Here is a 22,014-nt window from a genome sequence, read left to right on the forward strand (position 1 = left end):
AGAATCACACTTAATTTTAGTTCAACAGTACCGTGAAAAGGCCCTGTCACAAAACTTGACACCTTCCTGAACAAACCCTCTGGCAAATGGGGCAATATCCACCTTAGCTTCCAGAAACAGTGGAGGAAAAAGTACATCTGCATCGTCCTGGACATTAAGCTGGATTGCCTTTTTGGTAGTAACAACACAAACAGCAGATGTTCTCTTCCTCTGATTAAGAAATTAAAACTGGATGGATTGTATTTTGACTTACTCAGAACAAAGTCTGTGTGCAAAACCTACTGGAGAATGTAGCAGATTTCACCACACTCTAAACAGGGAAGAAAGAAGAGCTGAATCCTCCTACCCTGCTATTTCTCTCAAGTGTTTGTGGGGGGGGGGTCACCGAAGGGGGAAGGGAGAGGGAGAAGAGGGTGGAAGCAGTGACACTGAAGGATGTCACTTGAAATTATGAGGTCCCAAGCACCCCCAACAGGAAGGGAAGGCACACTGGTGCAAAGTTAACCCTTAAAAAAAAAATTAAAAAAAAAAAAATACAGCAAACACTTCTTCCCCTGCCATTGCTAATTTACTGATACTCTAACGACACTTACCTTGGACCAGCGTTTGGTTTGACAGCAAACCAAACTCACCAGCTCTTTGCTTTGATTGCCAGTATAAGAAAAGTTAGCATCAGTTATTTGCATCTCAACTACTTATTCTAGAAAATATCCCAAGTGTCAAAAACCAAAGTCGCTAACACTTTTGTCTTCCCATCCAAAGACAATCTTAGTTAAAAGTTCTACCAGGGATTAAGCCTACTTCAGGGAAGTTTTATCCTCTATTCAACGGTGGGAACCACTGATCAATGCACATTGTTCACCGACAGTTCAACATGACACGAGATCAAATCTGTTTAACAGAGCGCAATTCATCCACACTACATAAGTGTGCTGGACAAACCATGTTCCATGCATATTTGGAAAGGGTTAAAGTATTAGTGTTAAAAAGCAGTTTTTAAAAGTGCAAATTGTCTGATAAAGAAGCTGCAGATACAGTAAAAATATTTTCCTTCCTTGAATTCAATGTTATCCTTCACTTCTCCATCACCCACTCTGGAAAAAAACCCTCTCACATCTCTGCAGTGCAGAAAACTCCCAAAGAAGCCGGTCCACTGAAGGAAAATGCTTTTAAAACACAATGCTGGGTTTGGTTAGAAAGTTTAAAGGAGTTCTCAAGGAAAAAAAAAAAAAAGTGGATTTAGAAAGGGAAGAGGTATTTGTGCATTTAAAACAAAAGCTTTCAACTTTATTTTCATTTTAAAGTAAAGGTTAAGGCAAGGTGGTTTGTTGGTGGATAAGGGATTCTTTTTTTTTTTTTTTTTTGGTAGAAAGTAAGGACTTTGGAACACTTCCTGCTCCCATTGTGGTGTTTGTCCTTTCTGAGACTGACCCCACCATGGATGAGGTCTCCTTGGGCTGAGCTGAGGAACCAGCATCTGCTTCAAGGGATATTAAAGGAATAAACCCACCTGTCTATAGAAGGATTATCAAACTCATAACCCAGTATAAAAAAAAGTATTTAAAGGGGGAGACTTCGATATCGGAGCAACCCTGATACAAGTATTCTCCCAGGCTGCCTGTGCTATTATTGCTGATAAGGACTTCTCACCTCTCAGCCAAATTCTTTATTCCTCATTTTACCCTGAAGTGACAAAGTCTTGTGCTCATTGTGTCACTGCTAACTTTGGGGAATGAACTGATCTCAGAAGTTAGTTTTGCTTTTTACAACAAAGAAAACTAGATGAGCTGTCATGAAGCAAAGCCTTCATTTAAATACAACTACCTTTGGAAATAAGTTATGAAGAAACAGGTGCAAAGTAAATGGCTTTACAATTCATGTTAAAACTACTATAGTTTAAAAGTTCTCCCATAAGAAATTCCCCCTTTAAACACAGCAAGGTATAAGCCAAGAACTGTGCCTCTCTACAACAGAGTGCAAACTGCAGCTTAAAAGACTACAATCTATTAAGAAGACTACCTAGACTAACTGGCCAGGTTTTAACACTTTCTTTCATCTATCACCAGCATCTAGAAATATTTACCGTGAAATATCACTTGCTTATTGAGAGTACAGGCACATGCTTCAGCGATGGAAAAAAAAAAAAAAAACAATTCAAAACATCTTGCAAGCGTACTCAGGTGCATACAGCCTCTTCTCAAATAAAAAGTCAGACGTTTGATGACAGTACTATAATAGCACGTCAAGCTATGAACAATAATGATTGCAAGTAATAGCTGTAGGAAACTAAGCCCTAAACAACAATTTTTGCAACTATTTGCTTTCTTTCTGCACTATTTCTGTGGAACATTATCCTTAAATAATTCAAAATTTTAATTTTTAGAACACTGCAAGTGAGATTTCTGAAAGGCTGGCTAGGACACGCACAGTTTTGTTTGACCTGTTCAGACGTGCGACTCCGTAAAGACACCAGGATAAAGCGCACTGCTCCTGCAGACCTGCTTGGTGCGCCTTCACCGTGTATCAACACTCATTGAGAAGCAGCTCCAGTCCCTTTACCAACCATTTACCTCTAATGCCTGCAACTCTCCTCAATGCCACAGGTTTTTTGGTCCAAGTGTTGTTTTATGTTTCATGAAATAATTAAAAAAAAAAACAAAACAACAAAGTAGAACCCCCACCCCAGCCCATTTTTAATGAGTTCCCAACAACTCATCCAAATCATTCATCCACTCCTCTGAAGTCCTGTTTTTCAGCAAAGAGTCTATCAGATCTGTGTCACCAGTTAAGTTCTGAAGTCCATTATTGCCCGACTGGCTGCTGTACGCAAAAGGCAGCTCCTGACTCGTTGTCCTCACCGGGTACCCTTGACTACAGTGCATGTTACCTCTGTTGGGCATTTGCTGATTTGGATTCTGGTTGAACGCATTCAGATCCGGAACAGTCTGGTTCATGCCAGGCAAGACTTGCTGTGAGGGTACCTGCTGTTGCGTAGGTGCGTTTGTCCGCTGCTGCGAGCCTAAAGACGATGACAGCATCTGCCCAGAGACGGCAGCGTTCATAGAGGTCATTGGTCTGCTGGTGCTGAGGCTTACCTGAGGCATTCCTTGAGCAAACTGTTGGTTGGCCATCTTTAGATGAGTTTGCTGCATGTGGAAAGAGGAGCTGGCAGTAAACGGTCCTAAGCCACTGTTTCCTTGCGTCTGGTTATTAATATTAGGGATACCTTGGTGTTGCCAAGATGGGTTTTGAGCCCCCATAGCACCCGGTACTCTTGCCATCTGTGGCTTAGATAAGGTTGGATTCAGTGCGCCTTTATTGTGCTGTTGAGAAATACTTGAGTTCGCTAAGGTGTTCTGCCCGTAGCCAGCAGGAACAGCAGCACCCTGGCCCAAGCTGCCCTGTCTCTGCATCGGTGGCTGTCCATTGGCACTTTGATTTGCATGTTGGGGAACCATCGGGGTCATACCAGACGCCAAGTTGTACAATCCCCCTCGCTGAATGTTTTGCATATTGGTATACTGAGTCACCCCCCGATCCTGCTGGCTGGAGCCCGACTGGAGCGGAGGAACAGAACTGTGCCCAGGTCCCATCTGAATCATGTTCTGGGGCTGAGGAAACATCCGTGGACTACTGGAGCTGGACTGTCCTAAATTACTGACCCCAGGCATGGCTGAAGATGACCCTGAAACACAAAGAAATATTTTGTACGTTAACTACTCCGGTTCAACCAGAGACGACCTAGGTGTGTAGACTCCATAATCAAGAAACAAGGTGTAGCTGCATTTGTATAAAGCAAATTATGCAACCATCACACAGACAGCAGTACTGTAATTAAGTAAAGAGGGTTGTTAGCACTTCTACCTTGATCTCAAACACAGATATGCCAACATCCTAAAAAGTCTAAATGCCACTTCTAAGAGTTCAGAGTCGTGAACTTAAAAATTAAAAATTAGGCTTTAAAGACAAGACTGTAGTTACTCCATTGTGAACAGAAGTATACACACATATTTTGAAGTACATGCACAATTTGCTAGTCTGCTAAAAAAATCACTTACTGCACACATGCATTGTTAGTTATTCTGTGCATACACAATGAGTCTCTTATGCTACAACTGTAGGATTTCCAGTCCTGTGCTTTTTTTTATAGTTCCAGAAATGTTTTTTCTATAACTTTCAGATTTTTTTGGTTTTTAATTTCCACGGTGAAACATTTACTTTATTAATATGCAATGCTAATAACCAAAAGGATTTGCAAAAATAAGTCTTCTCAGAATCCTTTCTTCTTCTAAATTAGGTTAAAAAAAAAAAAAAAAACACGAGAAAACACTTTTCCCTGTAGAAGAAACAGCCCCCTACTTAAAACAAAAAAGAATAGAAAAGCACCGTGAAGTGTAATTCCTATAATACATTTCCTCCCCACATTTCTTAGTCAACCAAGGGAAATTCACCCTAACTAAAACCTTCTCTACTTCCAAACCAAAAAGCTGCAGGCTTTTTTTTTTTTTTTTTTTTTTTTTTTTGAGATAGGTGAGTAACATTGGCTCTACATTGAATTAATAATTAACTAGTGTTATGGGGCAAGCAGGTCTTACTGGAATGGTACAGCAAAGAGATAGTACACATACCAGGATTTAAGATGCAGGAAACAGTTACAATCATCACAACAAGGAAAAAAAAATGTTCATTTATAGAAGCACATACTCTGCTCCTAACAGATGTATTAATGTACAAAAGTGGCAGGAGAAAAAACGTTTTTGTTCCTGGTATTTTGTCTGCCACTTTACCAACACCATGTTTGCTTACCTGTGAACTGTCCAACCTGCTGCTGGTACGGATTCTGTGGCTGATCCTGATACTGGGGAGGTGGTCGAGTCAGGTGCCGCTGCAGCTGCTGCTCTTGCTGCTGCCGCTGTTTCTCCTAGGAAAGGTTCAGTGCAAGACAGTTGGAAAGCAGGTCAAGCTTTTTCCATGGGTGACTATCTCAGATAAAAATCCGAGATAATCATACTTTTACATGAAGCTGGTAATTATAGGGGCTTCTGCAACCTAAAGTTCTTTCAGACCTTTGTTCTTAAGGTTCAAGCACTCAGTTTAATCTGATGAGCGACAAGGCTAGGAACTCAAAGTCAAGAGGACAACTCATTAGAGGAGTTACTGCAATACGTGTCTGAAGCCTTTAGACTAACATTCCTGACTTCCAGTTATTTTTTTAACGAGTAAAAGCAAGCAAGAATAAAAAATTCACACTTTTTTTTTTTTTTTTTTTTTTTTTTTTTTTTTTTTACTCTTTGCCCCCAGATGATTTTTTTTAATTGCAAAGAGATAGCTGAAAGAGAAGTCATGAATGTCAGCATTACTCTGAAAAGTAAAAACATGTAAATGTTTTCCAGGCCTAGTTTTCAAAACCAAAGCCATATACAAACCCAAATTATTATATACCACAGGTTTTCTTCAAAGCTTATGGAAAACCATAGAACTAAGTTTCCAACAGGAACTAAACAAGTTTTGTAACAACTGTTCAAAACCATTTTCTCAACAATTCACTTGTTCATTGTAAGAAACCCTACTAATGATTCAAAACCTTCTTGCCTTTTAAAAAAGCATCCAGCCTGTACCTACGTTATGATAAATGCATTAGAAAAATAAGTGAATTTCTATTAGGAATATTTGGGGAATAAAAGCAATTTAAAGCCACAGGGGAAAGGGAGAGGGTGTGTGTACGTACATGCACTAACAGTACACCTGGAGATCTTAGTGTAAACAGCCAACAGACTGCTTTTACAATATAAAACACAACCGGGGGAGCATTTCTGGCTCATCTTCCACAGGTATCTTCAACCAGACTGAAATTTTGAGAGAATTGGGAAACAATACAATCCACAACTACCACTTATCTAAAAGTTTGCACGAGGCATAGGAAGGGACAGAAATTCCCTTCCATGAGTTCTGGGGCAAAGACACAAGCAAAAAAAAAAAAAAAAAAAAAAAAAAAAAAAAAAAGGAGAGAGAAGAAACTAGTGCAGTGTAGCAGAGAGGCAGATACACATCACTACCATTGTTTTGAAGTGTCTATAACTACGAAGCTGTTGAGACATGCAGAGGAATGAGGAGGGCAGGGTGTTTGACAGAAAGGACCTGCTGCTTGCAGGACCAGTCAAACCTGAAAGATGCTGACCACAGAAGGCAGGGAGAGATGCCACAGCTCTAAGAGAAACCAAGAGCTGCAAAAGCCTCGCTCAGCAAAAAAAAAAAAAAAAAAAAAAGAAAAAAGAAAAAGATGCAGAATACCAAACACAAAGAAAGCTTTCAAGTGGTAGGGAAGTTACCTGAAACTACCATTCTCCTGCAAAACAGAAATTGACCAGTTCAGCAGCCTTTCTGTAAAACTACATCCAGCACCATCCGTATCTGAAGAATTATCAAAACAGAACGCTAACAAGATCTAACGTCTGGGCAGCACCGAAATATGGCAAATGCAGCATCCAAACCTTTTCTCCTTCCCTCCATACCAGACGCTAATGATTTCTCTGTTTGTACAGTGCCAATGCTTGGAACACTCCTGTATGGGCTTTTCAAAAATCCAGAAAAGCACAGATGACAGGAATAAGGCCCTTTGGGCTGATTCCCAACAGAAAGACTTGCAAAAGATTTAAAGCTTTGGAAGGTTCACACAAGGAGCCTATTTCCCTGAGAGAGACTAGAGCAGCTTTCTGCACAGTCTGATGGATAGCAGAGTTAAATTCTTTTGGCAGGATAAGATGCAGTTGGATGCAAACGTCTAATTATTTTCCTCAAACAAACAAATGAAAGATGGTTTAAAATTTGAAACATGAACTGTTGTTGCACTCACGGAGAAGAAAGGCAGAACACAACCAGCTTACAGAGCCCCTTGCTCACTGTTTCCATTTTTAAAGCTCTGCAAAACATCACAGGTATCCCAACCTTTTATTATTTTGCTCTGATTTCACTTGCCTTTCTTCTTTCACAAAGAATTACACCATCACTGCTATGATATCTTCTCTTCCTGTAGGTATTATCTTGCATTTCAACACTATTAAATTCTGTTTTGTTCTTTTTGTTCACAACTGTGTCTTATAAAGAAAAACTAAGTCAGTCAGCAATCAAATGCTATATTTTGCAGTTAATTTTATATATTAAAAAAAGAGCAATTCCATTTATGATACCAAAGCATCTTCTAGTTTACATCCCCTGTTTTGTAAGGTGAGAGCATTTCTGCAAGATCTTAAAGAAGTGCAAAGATGACGGCTGGCCCCTCTTACCTGCTCAGCTAGAAGATGTTGTCTCTGCTCCATTAGGAACTGCTGCTTCTGTTGCTCCATGAGCAAGTGCTTTTGTTGCTGCTCCCTCTGCTTTTGCTGGTCCATCAGCATTTGGTGCTGTTGCTTCATCACTGCTGCTTGCTGTTGATTGCTGAGATAAGGTGTGTTGCTGTGGTTTCCTGCCATGGTGACATTGGGAGCCTGGGCACCAACACCAGGGCCAGGGACAGAAACGGGGACACGAGGAACATTAGGAGACGGGTTTTGATCCTGCAGAATATTAAACAAAAATGATGTGAGTTACAGAAGGAGGTCAGCCTCCAGAATTTAGAAACAGTGTGTAGTCACACAGACAAGGAAAGATGCTTTCAAACTGATGTCCACAATTTACATTATCTTTGTGAAGGACAAGGGAAAGAGAATTTATAAATGAATTCTACACAGAAAGGGGAATTATAACACCTCAGAAAAACAGAAATTGACACTTATTGCTTGCTTGTGCATTTACACTGTTTAATAAAAGATAGAACAGTTTCTTTTATCTTCTCATCTTTATGCAATAGCTTCTTCGCTCGTGAAGCTTTTAATGGAAAAAGCAAAGTGTGACACATATTCAATTCAGCTAATTAAAGACAGCCAGACACAGAAGTGAGAGTTTGGAGTTCAGGCCAGAAGCTCTTCAAGATTCAGGAACAGAGGCTTTAACTTCAACCTCACTTAAGGCACTTTCCAAATTCCAGCTCAGATGGGTGAACGTGGCTCTGCGTGCTGCTGCTCAGCCAGAGGAACAGCGCCAGTTACAAACAGCACTTAAATGCATCAACCTGAACTTTGGTTAACGTGGTTGCAGCTTTTCAAACACTGTTTTGAATTTTCATCACACAAAACACTTATTTATATCCTGCCTCTTCTGTCAACATTTAATTCAGCAAGTTTATCCCTTTCTTCCTAAAGTCTTCCTAAAGTTTTGTTGTTTGTTTGTTGTTTTTTTTTAAAGTATCAGAGTTTAGTATTCACAGGTGAATAAAGATATCACTGATCAAAAATGAAGAGTCCTAACATTTTTTTCAACAATCCAACCACCATATTACACAGGAAAAAAATACTACTATGGATAATCCTCTTTTCTTTTTTTTTTTTTTTTTAAATAATTTTCCATAAGTCTGCTTTTTTGTTTTTGGCGATGGGAAGTTGGGACAAGCATGTTACCACTAACAAAAGTGACATATAGAATGATTATCATTCAAGACCTGATACTGTCCTCTTTATACTAGTGAATCCATTTGAAATTTGACAATTTTTATCATTTTTAAGCACTGTTCAGTCTCATTCCTCATTATGCAAACAGATATTACTTTCACAGTCAGAATTCAGCTAATGATCCAGGCTGTTGGCTCTCACGTGCTGCAGTTCTGTAAGAAATCACAAGCCAAATATAGGTAACACTGTGCTAAGTTTTCTATATGCAAGCTTTTGAGAAATTCTCCAGAAGCACGCACCAGAATTTCTGTTATTTCAACACCAGTGTGACAGCATAGATGAAAGGTCATCTTCAAGTTTTTCAGCAAGAGAGATACAACAATGATCTCTGCCCTTTCCCTTCTTCTTCCTCCATCAAAAATATCATTAGATCGTTACTTCAGCTAGCTTTTAGAGATTAAATTTGTGCCTTATGAAGCATGTATTATTGATCTCACATTTTTATTTTTACATCAGTGTGGTCTTTACCACAGATTAATGAGATCTCTCTGTCCCACGTTTCTTGTTTTGCTGTACTGAAGAAGCATGCTACTAGCGTTGGAGCTCCATCAGCTTTTGCAAAAGTAGCTTGAATTCTTGTAACAAAAGCCTGTTTCTCAACAAGTCTTCCAGCAAGCCTGTAACCTGTAACATCAGCTATATATTGTTATCCTTTTATTGCAAACTTCTTACATCTCATAAGGCAAAGAAGTGCAACCTGGATTCCTCCTTTACAGAAAAGCCTGAAGCGCATTGCTTCAGGCAGACAAATATTACCATTCTTCCTAAAGATATATTTCTCTCATATCCCCTGCTTCCCCAATTCCCAGACTTAACCAATAACAAATTCTCAGATTTAAAAACCCCAAGGAACACCCAAGAAACCAGGAATGCAGACTCCACCCCCATCTCTCTTCAAAAAAGCAGCAACCGAAGGCGTATCTGTTTATAGTAAGCCAACTCTGACAGAAGTCAGGGACTAAAAAGAAGGTAAAGAAAGCAAAGCTTCTTTGAGAACACAGTTTAACACTGCAGTTTCATGAGTTATTTCAGGCAAAAGTTTACAAAGCATCCATTTATCTTTGTAAGTAGAACCTTCTGTGAAGTGTGACATAATTTGTTGCCCACGAAGTATATTAGGCTGGAAGCCACACATTAACAACATGACCTAGAATTGCATATTAAAACCGTCCTGAGTGGAAAACACAGATCTTGATTCCTGCCTCAGCATACTGCGTATTATTTTCTTCTTTAAAAACATGCAGCAACTGTTTTGAAACACCACCAAATAACTTGTACCTTTACTCTAGGTCTTACCTATCCAACAGCATCTTGCAAAACCATTAAGTCTGCTGCTAAACAAAAGCAACAAAAATCAGAACATTTACCTGACTGTGTGGTAGCCGGTAGGCAATGTTTCCAGATTTCTGCTTCAACAGAATCATTCCATTTTGGTCGTCACTCACGTGAGCCAGCGGTTGCTGCTGGCGCTGCTGTATGTACGCCAACATGGGAGTCTTGTTCTGACCAGGCACCGTAACCCCCTGCTCACATTCTGCTTTGTAATGCGAAAGAGGTTTGGTGTTCCCATAGTCTAGCATCGAGCCCTGACTATTCACGGGGTTCTGGTTCATGCTGTTTTGCTGGTGACCCAATATGTTCACGTGGTAATTGCCTCCAGCTCTCGGCGAGCTTTTATTTCCCATACTCGGCATCATGAGCTTCTGATTGTTGAAGTCCGGCTGGTACACTGATGGGCTGGTGGGATTTTCCATGGTATATGGAACAGCCAACGGACTATGAGAAGGCCCAGACTGCTGCCAGGTAGACATCTGATTTGTCTGGTGGACTTGTGAAGCCTGTTGTTGGTTCTGCAACATCTGGTCTCTCTTCTGCTTGGCAGCAATCTGCTGGAGCTGATGAGCAGAGGACATTTCTTTGGCACTTCCTGCACCCTTCCCAGGTAACAACACATTGGGGAGAGGTCTCTGGACATTCTGAGAGTGGTTTGATGCCTGCATCATGGGCTGATTAGGATTGTCAGTCATCGACTGACTAGAAGGCTGAAACATAGCCTGAGAGCTACCAACTGCTGGAGAAGCGGCACTTACAGGCGCAGAAGCAGCACCAATAAATGCTGAACCTGAAGAAGTAGACCTAACCTGGGGAGACCCCATCTGTTCCTGGTCAAAGGGTGCTGGGGAAAATTCTGTCTTTATGTTAATATCTTGCGGCAAGGGAGTCTGTGCGGCTGAATTTGAAGAATCTGCATCTTTTTTCTCTTCAAAGTCTTCATTAAAGAGATCCTTCATGTCTTCATCGGGCACTGACCTGTTAAGCTCCTCAATAAGTTCCTTCCACTCTTGCTCGTTAAGATTAAGATCAGGCATCAAGTTGTTCTGAGATATAGAACCCCCTGCTCCAGCAATCATACACGGAAGGTCATCTACAGGCTCCTGCTTCAGCTCTTTGTTCAAGCTCGGAGGAAATGAGTCGTCAGCATCACCACCTCCATTCATTTGCAGGCTGGAATCTGGAAGACACTTCTTGCTAATGCCATCGAGCCCCATCGGATGTTTCCCGTTAAGTTGCAAGGTATCTCCGCTGCCAGATTTCTTGTCAAGATGATGGAGTGGAGACACAGGGGGCATTCCATTGGAAGAACCACTTGTTCCACCAAGACCGTCATCACGACGCAATTTCTTGGACACAGAAAATACATCGCCGTAGCCGTTCTGCTGGTCTCCGTTCTGAGGGGAAGAAGCACTATCAAGCTTTCTTTTCACAGTCTCATGGAGCTGCTAAAAAAAAAAAAAAAAAAAAAAAAAAAAAAGGAAGGTTTTAGATATGTTGCTTCAGGTCTCATAGATTATTTCTTACCAAACCAAGAGCTTTGTCTTGGTCTGACTATGGAAAAAAATGAATAAAACATTTAAGGTGAAAAAAAAGTTTAAACCTTTGCTTTGATAAGATTTGTTTTACAAATCGCCATATGAGATTTAAAAATCTGCTAGGGTAAACCTTCAAAAGTAAATGCTGAATCAAACAGTCTCTTCCTTCAAAGACAAGAGCTGCCAAATACTGCCAACAACAAAAAGTTGAGAAATAGCATTGAATTGGAACATATTATGATCTTTCCTGTTCAAATACAAAATCACTGCAGAATAGGAAGACTCAAATTTTAGATGAGCATAACAACCTGTATTTGTCTGGTCTGTGTACACACAGTGTTACTTCCCTGCAAGACCTCTTGATAAAGCAGTCTCTCATTTAAATATTTAGACAAAGGGAGGACCATTTCTCTTGCGATCATAGTTTTTGGAGGACAGATACGTATAAAAATTTCGTACACAGTCACACTTTTGCCATTAGGCAAGACCAGTTTGTCACTAAGCGACCACTGTTTCATGCTTAGGTAAGAAGCGATTAGGAGGAGTTGGGTCGATTCTGTTGTAGCAGAGCAAATTCATTCCTCTCCTCTTTTCTCCTAGAGAATCTGCCCCCTGCTACCCTGTGCACCATGACCATGAACAGCAACCAGATCTACAGCTGCTTGGCTCCCAGCCGGTGAACACGCGTATTCTTTTTCTTGCAGTGCCACCTAGAAGCAACCAGAGAGTACAGCAACAGCACCTCAGCTCTGCTAGCAGAGCTTGGGACCTTTTGTTCAACTTCTCTTCTCTGGCAGCTTTCTTTCCAATATTCTTCCCAGTGACCCCCAAAATATCTGAGAACAGAATTCACGCACACATCAAAGATGACTGGGAATTTTTACTTCCCTCAGGTACATCTTGTAAGAAACCTGGGCTTTGCTTGCACTGGAATCGCTACACCAACACAGACAAACCTGCAGGGCAGAGACATCGCTCAGAGGGAAAGCCTCAGCCTGCAGAGGGAAAGCTCCCGTCAGCTCCCCTGACCTGTAAAAGATGCCTTTGTACATCCCAGCAGGACACATGAGGAGAATCCCCACAAAAAGCCATTCGTCTGAAGTGCGGTTCGCCGAACAATAGTTCTCTCAGATGGCAGAAAAGAAGCTCATTAAACAAACCTCAAGACAAGTACGCTTATTTTAATACGCAGTCTCCATAACACGGTCCACTAACCCCTGGAGAAAACTGTCTCATCCAAGAACAAACAGGGGAAACCTCAAAATCCCTGCACCAAAGCAAAAGGTTGTACGTAGAGCCAGCATAAATTATCAGAAGAATTTTACAGCACTTGCCTGGGCAACAACATGCTTTGATTTAAGGATAGGACTGGATCATAGCGTTTTAATTTTATTTATTTATTTAGGCAGTCCAGAGTTAGCTGATTTCTGGAAACAAACAGTTTAATGCTTGCCTAGGTAGTGGCAAAACCTCATTTTTCTAAGAGGAATGGACTGCTACTTCCAGGAGACCATGATCTTTTGGCTATTTCATGGAAATCACAGCAGAGTAGTGAGATCGGCAGAAGACCTACTTAGAGGAGGTACCAGTTTGGAGAGGAGGCTGGATCTTAAATTCTCTTCATTTCAACATTCAAGTAGCAGACCTAGAACAATTTTTTCAAGTAATGAACGAATAAAGGAAATTTACTTTTTCATAAAAAGGTGAAACAAGCAACAGAAAGCAAGAAAGGTTCAGCTCCATTGCAGCATTTGGCTTTCAGCAAGTTTCCTGTTGTTTACTTTACACTCCAACAGGGAAAACTGAAGCTCAAGGTGGATGAGTAACTTGCCCAAGGTCATATGAGTCAATCAGAGATTGGGAATGAGTCCTCCTTAATTCTAAATCACTAAGGAAAAAACACTCCCTGAAAAGTGACATACAAATAATAATTTAGTATTGTACACAATGTATTCTTCTCGTAGTTGAAGCGAATTTCTGTGTTAATGTGGGACTTACGGCCCTTGGAGCAACCGCTGGAACCGTAACTCATGCAGCCAACCCCAGGCAACCAGGACGTAGCGTTACAGCTGTGGCTGCACACAGCCACGGGCTGCAAAACTCACCTGGGTCGCTGGACAAATATTCTCCATGTTAATTTGTGCTGAAGTCTTTGCTTTGGTGTTGTGCTACACCACTTGCAATATACGCAAGACTAAATCATCCAGAGTGCTAAGCTAAACTTACTGTAGTCTAGGTAAAGATACAGACCACTAATATCCATCACAGGCTCTTTCCCTCAGAAAACTGAAGATCTATCATATCTACATGGGTTTCATTGCTCATCATAGCACTAAGATACCCAATTTGCAATTTCTTGGTGCTAGTTGCTCTAAACAAAGCCCTTTCACCTCAAACTATACTCCTTTGTCAAAAAAAAAAAAAAAAAAAAAAAAATGATTAAAGAAAAATAAATTAAAAGGAATTCAGTAATGAGGTAAAATTTGGGGGTGACTGCTTTCCAGCCTTGCTTCACCTCATCTCAATGTAAGATTAATTGAAAGATATCCTACCTGTACACAACAACCAGCAGAAAAGAAAGAAGCACATTTGTACATTTGTGTATCTTTTATTTGTACCAGAAAAGACTGAGCCCAGTTCGTAACCAGGACATTTAATTCCTGAATTTTAGGAACTATTAAGCAGTAAGTCTCTGCTGAGGTTTGTGCTACTGCAGTTACCCTACCAGCATCACAGCAGCTAACCAGCTGAAATTAACCTAACAGTGCTCCATTTTCCACCTCCTTTCTTCCCTCAAGAAAGGATCGTGCTACAAAAGGTTGCAGGAGCCAAAAGTTACAGGTTCCTTCTCCTGTCTCATTAGGAAGATGTCTCATCCCGACACCTTCTATGTATTCACATTCAACTTTCTGAATAGCACAACCTGAAATTCTCACACCAACCACATTCATACAGCTGCTCTGCCAATAACGTAACCTCCTCTTGCGAAATACCTTTCTTATGCACCACCTCGGCTCTTGATTTCCTAACAGCAGGAGAAATGTTAAATTCAGTTCTTCCCGTTTGTCTGTCTCTGTATAATTACAGCCATTTTTTGGGGGGGAAAAATAACAGGGAGCATGTGAGATACGAGTCAGACAGCAAGTTATCTACATATCAAGCTGCCCCAACAGAGTTCTCGAGGCAAGAAAAACCTGTTCCATTCTGCCAAAAACTCACACAAAAACAAACAAAAAAAGCACTGACAAAAATAAAATGTGCCGCGCTACTCACAAAGAGAATCCCTTTAGCAATTTTCTGTCTGCTACCGTTTTGTAAAGCATGGTGGCCCTCCGGTATGCTGTTCCCAGTTTCCTTAAGAGCATCAACCCACTTTATTTATAACGCACAAGCCGATTCCCATCGTCACAAGATCAGACACAGAAATGTATTCCGACTTTCTCAGCCGGTTCAACTTCCCAACGACAGACGAACCTCCAGCCTCTCTGCACCAAGCCCATTGAACTTTGCCAAAAACTATTACCCCAAAAGCATTTATCCGAAGTATTTAAAGCCATACAGCAGCTATTAAAAAAAAAAAAAAAAAAAAAAAAAAAAGAAGAAATGGGCATCAGCCTGTGCCTTTGGCCTAAGACTGGACAGGGGTGGTTAAATCAGCACTGGCCACAGGCTGCCTCTCTTCAGCATCAGCCAGAGCCGCACTCCAGTCACACAGCCACAACAGTCCACAGGGGGGAACAGATAAATTCACTCGGCAGGGGAACACAAGCCAGTCAGGCCCTAACTGTGGCTTCCTTGTGTGCCCAGCACAAAGAGATAAAACCCAGGTACCAGCCCTCACAACAAAAGGGGTGCCCAGCCCAACCCAGGCACTCTCTGGCCCCACAACCCCCAGTACACCCATGCCCCACAGGACTAGGCTGCAGGGCCATGATGCTGGGAGGGCCCAAACGACAGGGCTCCTGTCAGAAAATGCAGGGCACAGGGTAGGACACATCAATAACTGTGATAAACTGCACTCGACACCCACCTTAAATCCCCAGTCTCGTTTACCTCAACGATGCTGAGCCAGACTGGAGTCTCACTGCACAGGCACATCAGCAGGCTTCATAAAACTGGCCACACACTAACTTTTTTTTTTCTTTTTTTAATACCAAATACCACACAAACTTTTTTAAAGAGAAAGATTATTCCAGAAATCAAAACACAAGAGTCAAACAAACAGTACCTGAAAATGCTTTTAGATAACCATCTGAAGCCAACAGCATTTCAATATATTAGAAGTTAGGAAGCAGAAAAGTTCAGCTCACATTATTCTCTTGCAAACAAGAAATCTCCCACTGTTGAGTTTTGAATTGACTAACCACAACTTAAAACTACTTTTCTAAAAATGCTGAAGACAGTAAATATTTACATTATATATGGTTACAGAAACTGCATGCATTCTGAAAAACACCTAGTAAAAATGATAGAAACAAAACTTTAAAAATCTAGCTTGTATGCCCTACCTTTTAGGCTTGATTATGACGTTCCTGTTTATTTTTTTTGAAGCATCTGTTACAGATATTAAATTGTTCTTACCAGATTCAGCAGAGCTTTACATTTTTCTATCTTATTTCAAATAAGTTTACAGTTTCAGTCTTAGAATTATGTCTGCAAGGATTTGTCATGACACATCAGCAAGAGACACAATGCCGGCCATTTTTCACAGAAGAAATGCTGTGTTACTTTGCAAACTAATAACAGTCTAGTTGCAACATGCCTTCCAGCTAGATACCCGCATTCTCACCTAGAAGGGGAAATCAAATTAGAAGACATCAGTTTGTCTTCAGTGGTGGCACCGCAGCACAGATAAGCTCCCAGGGACCAGAGCTTACAGCAGGGCCTCTGCAGGCACAGCTGGATCCTCCTTTCCTGCCTGGCTGAGGACAGAAGCAACACGGATGACAACCTCTTCAGCTGGGAGAGCAATGCAAATATCAGGAATTGCAACGTAAGGATATTGAATAGCAAAAAATAACAGTGGCCACACGCTGTACTAAAAACTCCCCGTTTACTGTGCATCTATACCCAGATTCCACATTCGTGCTCTCCCTGTGAGGAAAGCATTTTATTACCAAATGTGTTCCTGCATTCCAGCGTGTTGTCAGAACCAAACTGCTGGACTAATTTTAATTTTGACTTTTACTTTAATTCCAGAAGTCTTTTGTATTTGGGTGACTGCCTGCTGGAGTGAAGAAGGGCTGTGGATATGCAGGGCTATAAATATCCCAGCCTGCATTAGTCACAAGGGGCAGCTTCTGCTACAGGAATTGTTCTGCTGAATCAAAAAAATGCCGTGCCTTCAGCTGCAGCGCCGGATCCTCCACCTCACTTGAACTTCAGCAGCAGCAGCAGCAGATCAGTCCCTCCCAGATCCGTACAATTTAGAAAGCATCACTGCATATCTAAGCAGCCTGAGAGGGGAAATGTTTCAAACCTACAACAATACCTCACGCAGCATTAAAAGGAGACAGAAAAACCTGTCTGAGTTGTTGGGCAACAAGCTATCAGACTTGTCAGCAAAACCAAACAATGGTGGCAAGACTACACTGTACTGTAGTTATGTATAAATAATGTGGAAATAATTTGCTATTTTTGTGGTAAAACATAATTTCACAATTTAACACCCATATACCACAGCTTACACAAAAATGAGGTCTTCTGAATTGTTAGCGTGCTGGCCTGGGCTTCGGTAGTGGAATGCCTGTCAGTACAACCCGGGCAATCTGTTCCCTTTACATTATTACTTCAGGTCCTTTCAACCACAAAACATTTCTTCGTTCTCCTTATACTTAAATTTCTTTCTGTACTTTCTACTTGGTGCCTTTGCTTCGGCTAGCACTTAGCTATTTTCACTGTACAAACTTTGACGGCTCCCAGTCAAACCCTTCAGCTTTAACACAACGCAACCCCAAGGCAGGCCACTGACTGGACTTCTCTGCCCGTTCCAGAAATACCATCTGCAGCAGTCCTGGGCAAAGCAAACCATCCACACAACTCAGATGCTCAGGGAAAAACACAGAAAGAATCACTGAGCAGGTCTCCTTCCAAAATGCCACATCATAAAAAGATGAGATATATATAAATAAAATATATGGAAAAGAAAAAAAGATGGAGATAAAAATCCAGCTCTTAATATTCTCTTTACTCTTGCATCAAGGAAACACTCGATGTTCAACTCAGTGATACACTGCATTATAGCCTACCAGAGATATACAAGGCAACCCTTCTAGTAGGCAGAACTCAGTATTAAAATGAACTTTCTCAAAAACAGAAACTGACAAAGAGGAAAAAACATGCTAGGTGGCAAGTCCTTTCTCCTTCCAACTTCTCTGTTTCTAAAAAATACAAGATTAATACAAGAGACAATACATTATTCAACTTCTAAGCATCTCCTACTTTGAACATCATCTTCAACAACAGAGCATAAAGTAAATTTCAGTACTGAATTGTCAATTGAATTATTGTCTCTATTTTTTTTTTTTAAATAAGGAGCTACCATTTTTCATCTTTTTCCTCAAATGAAGGACAGGCCTACGTGGTGCACAAACCACCCAGGACTTGTATTGATGCCATATTCTTTCAATTTCTGTTCACTCTCATTGTAGCACTGCTTAGTGAGAAAACAAAAGGATGAAGCCGTCCCTTACTTCTGCTTGTAACTGAGACCCATCCAGTTTCAGGACCTAAACCAGAAAAAAAAACTTAAGGAGGACAAACTTACTTTCTGATTTGGGCCATGTGTAAAACCACACAAGACGTTACAAAGGAAGTGGTGGTGCTCACCGCGCTCCCCGTGACTCGGCTGGGTTTGCCACGGGGAGCCTCTGGGAGCGCTTGCACCGGGCACACCTGCGGCACTGCAGCTTCAGGTCCTTCTGCTCCAAGCTCTCGGGTGCTAGATCACATACCCTTTACATTTCCTTCCTTTCAAGGATCAAAATAAACGCTTTGAATGCAGAGCACCAGTCTCAGAGAGAAAATTCATATGTGGCTTCATGGAAAATCAGACCCCAAGAGCAGCGATAGCTGCTATAACACGTTTCACTCAACTAATAGCATTCTTTTGAAAGGGATGGGTCCAGGAAATTTTAAAACAACATAGATTCGGTGCTAATCCAAAATTTATTGAATATTTTAAACCATACCCATGTCCTTCCCATACAGAGTACATGGTCTTGGTAACAGCGACAGGTTATAGGCAACAGGCACAGCTAGAGGTCAAGTACTGAGTTAGAGATGTACCTTTTACACCAAAGGAACACAACTACAGCAGAGGCTTCTTGTTGTTTTCCTTGTTGTTTTGTTTTGTTTTCCAAAGCTTGAATTACTAAGCAAACCAACTTTATACCCTAGTAACGAGATGATGAATCAGCAGCTGCAATTAAGCTTACAGTCATGTATCCTAGGAAGGAAACAGCAGGCCAGCACGAGGAAGAGTCATTCATACACTAAAACCCTCTTCTGTTGTGTAAATTGGCCACTGGCAGCAGCTTCCTGAACAAGAAGGGCTTCCCCAGATGTGCAGTGTATTTCAAAACCACACTGCTGTTGAGAGTCCTCATCATAATGGATGCTAATTAGATCAAATCCACATCCAAAGCAATTGAAAAGGAACAACACCAATGAATCAAAGACGTCTTTCTTTTAGAGGATCAATACGAAGAAGCAGCGTGGTGGCAGTTTAAGCAACAGGATTTGACATGCTAAAGAGCTCTGCAGAGTGTGCAACGAAAATGTGCAGCGACGCACCATTACTGGATAGAGCCCCACATGAAAAAGCCTTAGAGCCCTGACAGGAAATAAACACAAATCCCATCAGGTCTTTCAAAACAAAATATGAGTTTGAGTCATTTGTATGCTGACACAAACTTATATTCAAGCTGAGCCTACTGAACAACAGCTACCCGTAAAGTTTTACAGGATCACTGTCAGGAATGTGTAAGAAGGTTTCCTCTTGTCCTCAAAGACTTCTCTAACAGCCACCTGAAGTGCCCTAACTACCACGAGTGCTGAGGTCTTCAGCAAAGTCTGTACATCCAAGATTCGCACGTGTGTATTAGGAAGAATAACAACAACTCAGCTCAGCAACATTTGCAGTTCACATCACAAACCCTACAAGCTGCATGCACGCTGCCTAGCGCTAGGTACGTTAGAGCTGACATCCATGTGCCATGTTTCACTGCTTCACACCACGTACACTCATACCCGAGAACACGGTAAGCTCTACTGCAATTCTATTTTAAAAACTGCAGCTAAATGAGGTCCAAGGCAGCAGAAAATCATGTCCTCCTCTTCCTCTAATCTGAAGAAACACACAGACCACCTTAAAAATTGGATTTAACGTATACATTAACTTGAAAACACATTTGGTTAACCCAGCATCACTTTTTAAAGGCACCTAAGACAGCACCGGGTCATTTGCATGAAGGCCACCGTTTAGAAATACCTATTTTGGAGAAAGACAGGTATTATGACAGGCACCCTTTACGAGGTTATCCCACTAACCTACATTACCGACACATTAGTGCACAGCAGGACGTCTGAAGGGTTGAGAATAAGTTAAGCAACAGCTATCTTGATATACAAACGTGGCTGCATGAATATGTCCCGACAACCAGAAATGCTAGAGAGGCCAGAGAAACATTCAGATTTTGAGCTCAGCCAGTTTTTTGCTGGGTGGAGTGGGATTCCCATCGCGTTCACACCCACTGCAGCGAGCAGCAAATAAGCAGCTGCCTTCCGACTTCAACTGGAGCTCCTTCCAAGATGCAGCAAAACTCTTTATTTTTCAATTTATCCACGGTAATAAGCGTACCCGTATCAAGCACCCTTAACGAGCAACCGGATTCAACCCTGACAGATCATACGAAGGCACAAGCCGACAAAAAAAAAACACCCCCCAAAGCCTCCACAGCACCAAGGCACCCCTGACAGACCCCGCAGGGCCATTTTGGGTGAAACCCCTCACCATACACCTCACCAAGGACCACAACCACCGGCTGTAGGGACCAGCAGGCGATCCCTTAGCCCTCTTTTCCCCCCAGCAGCACCTTTGAGCACCCTTCCAGCAGGGAACCAAGCGGCACCACAGCCACCGGCAGCTCCCAGAGGGGGGCTCGCTGCCAGCCGGGCACCCACCCCCCGGTCCCCCCCGGTCCCCTACGGTCCCCCCCGATCCCTTAAGGTCCCCTTACCGCGATCAGCGTGCTGCTGCGGCCGTGCTGCTCCCCGCTCGCCCCCTCAGCGTCCAGCCCGTTGGCCCCGCTCCTGTCGGCGCTGCCCCCCGCGGCGGGAGGAGGCTGCTGAGGCGGCGGCGGCGGCGGGGGGGGAGCGGGCGGCGGCGGGGCCGGGGGCGGCTGCCGGTGCTTGCCGGCCCGCTTGGCCTTGGCCTGCAGGCAGCGCTGGTGCAGGGCGAAGGTCTGCTGGCGCTCCAGCTCCAGGCGCTCCGGGGACACGGCCTGGTAGCGGGACTCGCAGGCGCTGTGGTGCCGCCGGCAGAGCTCGATGCGGCGCCGGAGCCGCTCCATCACCGCGCTGTGCCGCGGCACCACGAACTCCGCCATGGGGCAGGGCGGCAGCACCATGGGCCGGGAGGGGGAGGAGAGCGGCCGCCGCTCAGCGGCTCCTCGCCATAGCGGGGCTGCCCCTCAGCCGCCCTTCCTCCCCCCTCTCCTCCTCCTCCTCCTCCTCCTCTTCCTCGGCGCCCCTCCGGCTCCCCCCCCCCCCCGCCCCACTTCCTCCTTCTGCCCCGCAGCCGCTCCGCTCGCTCCCTTCTCCCTCAGCCCTGCCCCCGCTGCTCCCCCGGCCGGAGCTCGCTCGGCTCCCTCCGCTCCCGGCCCGGCGCTGCCCGGCGGGCGCCGCTCTCAGGCGCGGGCGGGCGGCGAGCCCCGAGCCCCCATTGTTAGCCGCGCCGCCGCCGCCATCTTGAAATTGTTTTTTTCCCCCTCCAGAGCCGAGCGGAGGAGCAGGAGGCGGGGCTTCCTGGGTGGCGGGGGGACGTCACGCGGCGCCGCGCGGCCCCGGGGAGTGATGGACGGGGCTGGCGGCCAATAGGAAGAGGGGAGGGAAGGGGTGGGGAGAGAGCGGCCGGCCGGGGGTTTAAAAGGCAGGGAGAGGGGAGGAGCCGGGGAAAGGGGGCGGGGTTTGTGGAGTGATTGGCAGGTGGGCGGGGCTCCGGGCTGCCCGCCCCGCGGGGCGGCTCCTGAGGGGCCCCTGAGGTGAGGGCTCGGGGCGAGCTACCCGCCCCCAGAGGGCATTAATTAGACAACGGAAGGCAAAATCGGGTTAATTTTTTATTATATATATATTTTTAAACATGCTCTTCGTGTGTAAGTGCACAGTGCAGCCGCAAGTAGGTGGAAAGGCGCAGTGCGGCCACAAATAAATAAGCCCAGGAAAGGCGCAGCTCTGACAGGAGGCACAGGGAGAGTCCCAGCCCCGCTCTTATAGGGACAGGGAGGGAGAGGCCGAGGAGCAGCTCTGGCAGCCCTCAGCACTTCCCTCTAACCCTGCCTGGTACCAGGAAGCAGCCCTAAATCAGATAACCTCAGTACCTT

The 22,014-nt window shown here is 43.4% G+C and overlaps 1 protein-coding gene across 1 annotated transcript; it reads right to left on the minus strand.

The window, feature by feature from the left end:
• Positions 1-1,334: 1,334 nt before the first annotated feature.
• Positions 1,335-21,042, minus strand: MAML1 (mastermind like transcriptional coactivator 1). The gene is made up of 5 exons (XM_032197021.1): positions 20,653-21,042; positions 9,911-11,323; positions 7,284-7,553; positions 4,807-4,921; positions 1,335-3,685 (listed from the first exon to the last, which is right to left on the minus strand). The coding sequence occupies exons 1-5, from the start codon at positions 21,040-21,042 to the stop codon at positions 2,694-2,696; spliced, it is 3,180 nt and encodes a 1,059-aa protein (XP_032052912.1). The 3' UTR covers positions 1,335-2,693.
• Between the last annotated feature and the right edge of the window lie 972 nt (positions 21,043-22,014).

Source organism: Aythya fuligula, chromosome 14 (genome assembly GCF_009819795.1).
Source record: "Aythya fuligula isolate bAytFul2 chromosome 14, bAytFul2.pri, whole genome shotgun sequence".
NCBI classification, from domain to species: Eukaryota; Metazoa; Chordata; class Aves; order Anseriformes; family Anatidae; genus Aythya; species Aythya fuligula.

Coding starts and splice junctions, on each gene's coding strand:
- MAML1 (XM_032197021.1), bottom strand. CDS start 21,042: ATGGTGCTGCCGCCCTGCCCCATGGCGGAGTTCGTGGTGCCGCGGCAC. Junction 11,324..20,652: donor GCAGCAGCACGCTGATCGCG/GTAAGGGGACCT, acceptor TTTTTTTTTTAG/CAGCTCCATGAGACTGTGAA. Junction 7,554..9,910: donor ACCGGCTACCACACAGTCAG/GTAAATGTTCTG, acceptor AATATTCTGCAG/GATCAAAACCCGTCTCCTAA.